General features: G+C 49.7%; 1 protein-coding gene across 1 annotated transcript; it reads right to left on the bottom strand.

The window, feature by feature from the left end:
* Positions 1-1,662: 1,662 nt before the first annotated feature.
* LOC133900775 (exocyst complex component EXO70C1-like) lies at positions 1,663-4,131 on the bottom strand. Its single transcript, XM_062342009.1, has one exon. The coding sequence runs from the start codon at positions 3,897-3,899 to the stop codon at positions 1,821-1,823; it is 2,079 nt and encodes a 692-aa protein (XP_062197993.1). The 5' UTR covers positions 3,900-4,131; the 3' UTR covers positions 1,663-1,820.
* Positions 4,132-6,689: the final 2,558 nt, after the last annotated feature.

Genomic DNA, 6,689 nt, shown 5'->3' on the forward strand with positions numbered 1-6,689 from the left:
GGGGTAGTGAACCGGTTCCAAACCAGGCCTATATGGACGGTAAAAACAGAGCCCAAGTGCAAGACTTTTGCTTGGTTAGCGATTCAAGGCAAGATTCTCACAGTTGACAATTTGGACAAAAGGGGTTGGCTAGATGATCAACATGACCGCCAATGTAAACTGTGCTCCAATGCGGATGAGAATGTCAAACACCTGTTGAAAGACTGCGTGTTTACTCGCCGAGTTTGGCAATATGTTGCTCCTTGGTTTGGTTGGGACAATGTGCCGGGCTTAAATGAATTCTCCAACATATGTACGTGGTGGCGGAAAGCGAGATATAAGATTAACAAAGAAGACCGCACAGACTTCAATGGAGGAGTTATCTACTTTTTGTGGAATATTTGGAAGGAGAGGAACCGTCGAGTCTTCCAAAATCAAAGCCAAGATGAAGGTGTAATTGCCAGAAAAATAAAAGAGGATGTTGATCAAAGGAACCGGGCATGGATTTTGTCTTAGTCAGTTACCGGGTCGTAGTCTCTGTTTGAGGGTGGCCGGTTTCTTATGGAGGGAAGCTCTGCTTTTGTTTTTGCACAGCTTGGCTTGTTTCCTTTCCTGTGCTTGGAGCCTATGTTGTTTAAAGCTCCGGTTGGCTTGTGGCACTTGTTTGGACTGTCTGGAACCTTTTGTTTTGTTTTCTCCTTCTTTAATATATCTTGGCAATTCTTTTGCCGTCCTTTCGAAAAAAAAATTGATGCAGTGAATGTTGGGATGTGTGTTGAATATGAGTACAAGAGTCGGTTACGGATAAATTTGAGTTTGAATTGAGTAATATTATAGATAAAGTTACACTTAGACTATTATTTTTGAGCCTATAAATATTATGCACCACCGTGTGATCATAATGACGACAAAACAGATGAATATAGAGAGAGCGCTCGTAGTCATACCCAATTATATAGTCAAGATGACCGAATCTCGTTAAATAAAAACATCATGTTTTTATTGATCTTGCACTTAGCTTAACAATCTTGGTGATGCCTCCGCTAAACGGAAGGTATGCTGAACATCGGTGAGTTAACTGAATGAAATGGGCTTGAGCTTCAGTTCGCGTTGACCATGCATTGCATTTTGCACGAGCGAATTCCCCGAACGGGCTAGGCCTCAGGTCGCAGTTATTATCCGCGCGCAGCAGATTTTCTGAGAGGCTCACCGCCGGCGGGGTTGGCGGCGCCGCACACTACTTCAAGTTCGGGGTGTACACCATGACCAACCACTCGGACTACATGGAGTCGCGGTGGAAGGATGTCAGGGTCTGCACCAGGCATTTTGTAACCAAACAGCCCCAAATTTCTCTGATGATTAGGATGGCAGGGTTCATGGTAATTATAATTTATGATGGATTTGTGCTGATTTCTTTCGTCTAGTTTTGCAAGATCTCCAGGCATGTACAATCCCATGCCAAGAACAGAGTATGATTGGTATAGCATCACACAAAAGTTCATGAACAAATATTCGAACCCTTTCTCTAAAACAACAACTGAACCGTCAAAAAATATGTTAGTCACAGAAGAAGAATGTTAGCAATATGAACAGGTGAAATAATACACATGTATCAATTAATCAACGAATACACATCTATCTGCCGCGATTGAGCAAGAGCAACGCAGTGAGTTTTAAGTAGGATTACACCATCACCTGTTGGGCCAAAACTGCCAATTTGAACCATGAAAATTAACAAGAGCAGAAACAAAAAAAGATTAATGGAGTAGTGCATTGCTTAAATCAACTTAGTCATGGATGCACCGGAGCAGAAGCTTAGCGTCCATGGAGATCTGTTATTATTACGTCCTCCTCCTGGGCATGGACACGGCGTTGCCGTCGAAGAGCTCGTCGATGATGGCCTCGAGGTCCTCGCCGCTGAGCTTGATGTACTTCTCCGTCTGCCTCCCCGAGCTAAAGTGCTGCGCAAAGCGGCCGAGGAAGGAGCGGTACGCCGGCACGATGACGGCGGCAATGGAGACGCGCAGCTCCGACTGCAGCTGCTCGTCGCTCACCACCCACGCGCCCTGCGTCCGCTGGATCTCGTCCATGGCCGCGTTGAACTGCTTGAACCGCTCCTTGAGCACCGGCTTCTGCACGTGCCCCTTCACCGTGATCACGCCGTCGTCGCGCAGCAGGTTCAGCACGCGGCTCCACGTCTCCCGCTGGTAGTTCTTGTGGTACTGCCGCAGGTCCGTCGACCGCTTCCGCGACCACGCCTCGCCGACGACGGCGTTGATCTCCGGCGAGCCGCGGATCTTCTGCAGCATGTACCGCCCGTTGTTCATCAGGAAGATGCTGCTCAGCGACGGGTCCTTGTACAGCCGCGACTTCGCCTCCAGGTTCCCGTGCAGCAGCTCCATCACCTCCATCAGCTGCAACGCGAACGGGTCGCCGCCGCCCTCGTGCTCGTCGCCGTCGGGGCGGTGGTGCTCCCGGAACACCTGCTCCAGTGTGTTCTTGTACTCGCACGCGTACTTGAGGTAGTTCATCAGGTACCGGGTCAGCGGGTGCACCGCGCCGCCGGGGACTGGCTGCTTGCCGGCGTCCGCGCGGATGGAGCTCTCCAGATCGCAGAAGATGGCCGCCGCCGACTCACCCAGGCGGGAACGCACTGAGGCCAGCTCGGACTTGAGGTCGGCCAGGGCGGTGGCAGCGCTGCCGCTGTCTTGATCAGAGGCCTCGTCGTCCGAGACGAGGAACCCGTCGACGACGGGGGCCGCGTCGCGGATGGCCTCGTACATGTCGAGCACCTTGAAGAGCTTCTCCGCGGCGCGCTTCGTCATGGCCACGGCCTCCATGAAGTTGAGCATGTGCAGCATGGCGCAGCGCGCGAGGTCGGCGAAAATGCCGCGGCCGAGGCCCTCGTGACCGCCGGCAAAGACGCGGATGCACAGGTCTCGCTCACCGGGGAGGCCGACGTCGACCACGTGCCGGAAAGCCTTGATCCACGTCGCGATCTCCGATTCCAGCGCCTCCCACTGCATCCTCACCACGTCGTCGATGCTCGCCTTCTCGTACCCGAGGCTCTGCAGAGCCGCGTCTAGCGCGTTCCGGCGCGCCACCAGGAACACCTGCGTGCACTCCGTCTCGTACCCCGCAGCGATCATGGCCTCCGCCATGGCGCGGAGCCGGTCCACGGTCTCCGGCGGGAACGGTGGGGACGCCTCGCCCCCGCCGCCGTTGCCATCCGACGACGGGAGGACGCAGCGGTCGGGGTCGCCACCGTGCCCGAACGACGGCGGCCGCTTCACCGACTTACCCGTCGCGCTGCCCGTGTCTCCGCTGTGCGGCGCCGTCTTGGCGACGCGGGGGTCCTCGAGCAGCGCGTGGAACTCGTCCTCCACGAACGTCAAGGAGCGGTGCAGCACGCCGGTGACGCGGTGCACCCCGATGGTGTACGTGGCACCCTCCACATGGTTCGCGGTGAGCGCGGACGCGAGCGCGGCGATCCGCTTGATCGCGGCGAGGAGCGGCGGCACCGCCCCGGCCTTGTCCGACGCCCACTTGTCGTCCGTGCCCTCGGACTGCGCAATCTCCTGCTCGACGGCGTTGGCGAACTTGTCCAGCGTCACCTCCGAGATGACTGGTGCCGCCGGGTCGCCGTCCCGGGCGGCGAGAAAGGAGTCAATCTCCGCCGACAGCGCGGCGAGGTCCGGCTCGCTGGCCTCCTCTGGCACGGCGTCGACCCCTGCCTCGCCGCCGCCCACGTCCTCTCCGGCATTATCGACGTGGCCTTTGGCTTTCTCCTGGCGCGCCTCCTTGATGTGCTCGTTGAGCTTGATGGGGCCGAGCGAGAGGTTGCGGGCGAGCCTGTCATCGCGGGTGGTGGCCGCCGAGAAGCTGCTGGACTTGAGCTGCGGGATGGGGATCCTATCCATTTCTTGGCGCGGCCAAGCTCGGAACAATGGTCAATGCCTCAATGGTTCGATTACGGCCTGTGAGACATGCAAAGGGAGAGGGGAGAGAGGAGAGAGGATAGGGAATGGAGGAGGTGTTAGAGAGAGAGAGGAGGGCTGACCGGAGGTTGAGGGAGACATGATTTGAAAGAGTCTTTCTCTTCTCTCTCCTCTCTCAGCAATGCAGTGTTTGCTAAAGAAAGCATTGGTGCTGGGCTGCTGCCAAACTCGCGACGACGTGAGTCCCTCGCCAAAACATGTTCTCGGCACGAAGCTGTTCCTCAAGAAAGCGGGAGAAAAAGAAGAAGATTGTTTTGCTGGCCAAACAATCTTTTCATCACTGAGGAAATTTAAATATAGATCAAACTAAAGTGTCTGGTTTTTCTACACCATGCCACTACAAAAATATACTTTTCCCGTGAAAAATGACACTACAAAGTGCATGTTCCTTGAGATTTGTCATTATGGACAATTTAAGACTTAAATAGCTTTTCTTAGTTTATTGATAATGTGCTTCCAGTTCTCAGATTGAAGGCATTTCAGATTACTGAAGAATCTATATTTATACTCATATAAAATATACGAGTTGTGTGACAGATCCGATCGATCTCCACCGTCGATCTAAGTTGATCAAATGATCATCGTGCACAGTTAGATCTTTTTCTCCTTATAATATATTCAATCTCCCATTATTTATCTTTCATACCTAAACATTCAATATTTGCCTTCTATACATTCTAAAAATATATTCAATCTTTCATTATTTACCTTCCATACCTAAATGTACAATATTTGTCTTCTATACATTTACCATCGGATTTCTACAGAGGGTGCGCCGCCTCCTGCACTTTGCCTATAACGTCAAGTTTCTCTAGAGGGTACGCCGTCTCCCACACTTCGCCTACAAACGTTGGCTTTCTGGAGAGGGTGTGCCATCGCCTGCACGACACCTCCACCGCCGTTTACCACGAAGGTCGCCTCTGTCGTGCTATATTTACACTAAGGTAATATACGAGAATTATTTTCATCCTCTAACAAATCGATCACCATCTTGATTATTCTTGCCATGTTGCTACAGGCGGTATGGTTCTCCTCTCTTATATCCACCCTTATATGGTTCCCTCCACCCTTATATCCAGATACTCATCATTCTTTTCTCTCCTAAAATTACATAATTATGTTATGAATTTCGTATATACAAATCTTTTTTATTATACTATATTCTTTTACTTCTTCATATTGCTATATTCTGGATTAATTTCGTGTGTTAGCAGTTGCTAGTATAGCATAGGAAAACTGAGCGCTCCCTAAGCTTATGAAATGCAACTTGAGCTGGCAGGGCTGCTTAGCCTTATTCCCTTCGGATTTGGCAAGTGTTCTCTTTAATTGGTAGCACCATATATATTTATGGAAATAAAAGCTTCTTGGTTTTTTTCCTATTCCCTGAATGTCCAGAAAATAAAACATACCAATTTTAGTGCAACAAGTCTTACCTTTTCTTTTGGGGGGTGCAATCAGTCAAACCTACCTAGACTAGGCAATTTTCTTAGTTTATTGATAATGTGCTTCCAGTTCTCAGATTGAAGGCATTTCAGATTACGGGAGAATCTATGTCTATACTCCTATAAAATGTATGAGTTGTGTGGTAGATCTAATTGATCTCCATCGTCCACCTAATGTAAGTTGGTCAAATGGTCATCGTGTAAAGTTGAATCTATTCCTTCTTAAATATATTCAATCTCATATTATTTATTTTTCATACCTAAACGTCTAATATTTACCTTCATACATTCCAAAAATGTGTTCAATATTCTATTATTTGTCTTCCATACCTAGACGTACAATATTTATCTTCCATGCATTCATCGTCGGGTTTCTTCAAACGGTGTACCGCCTCCCGCACTTCGTCCACAACATCGGGTTTCTCCAGAGGGTGCATCATCTTCCGCACTTCGTCTACAACGTTGGCTTTCTGGAGAGGGTGTACCACCGCCCGCACGTCGCCTTCACCGTTATCTATCACAGAGGTCGCCTCCGTCGTACTATTTTTACACCAAGGTACAATAAGAGAATTGCTTTCATCCTCTAACAAAATCGATCACCATCTTGATCATTCTCGCAGTGTTGCTACAGACGGTTAACTCTGGATGATATGGTCCCCTCCACCCTTATGTCTAGGTACTCGTCATTCTCCTCCCTTCTGAAATTATATGATCATGTTATGAATTTCGTGTATACAAATCTCTCTTTTGTTATGCTATATTTTTTTACTTCTTCAGATTGCTATATTCTGAATTGATTCCATATATATCAGCAATTGCTAGTGTAGCATAAGAAACTGAGCGCTCCCTAAGCTTATGAAATGCAACTTGACCTGGCAGGGCTGCTTAGCCTTATCCGATCCCTTCGGATTTGGCAAGTGTTCTCTTTAATTGGTAGCACCATATATATTTATGGAAATAAAAGCTTCTTGGTTTGTTTCCTATTCCCTGAATGTCCAGAAAATAAAACGTACCAATTTTAGTGCAACAAGTCTTACCTTTTCTTTTGGGGGGTGCAATCAGTCAAACCTAGCTAGACTAGGCAATTTTACTTCGGTCGGGGTTGGAGTCAAGTCCTGGCTCGAGTCGCAGTACGTACGTAGGAACTTGTCCATGCACCTCCCACATCTACAAAACCATCAACGGAACGACAAGGCCGCCTCCTGATATCGCCGCTGCAAGCAACTCGATCGATCTGCCGCCGCCGCCGGCCGCTAATCCTACGACGACC

This window comes from Phragmites australis, chromosome 19 (genome assembly GCF_958298935.1).
Source record: "Phragmites australis chromosome 19, lpPhrAust1.1, whole genome shotgun sequence".
NCBI classification, from domain to species: domain Eukaryota; kingdom Viridiplantae; phylum Streptophyta; class Magnoliopsida; order Poales; family Poaceae; genus Phragmites; species Phragmites australis.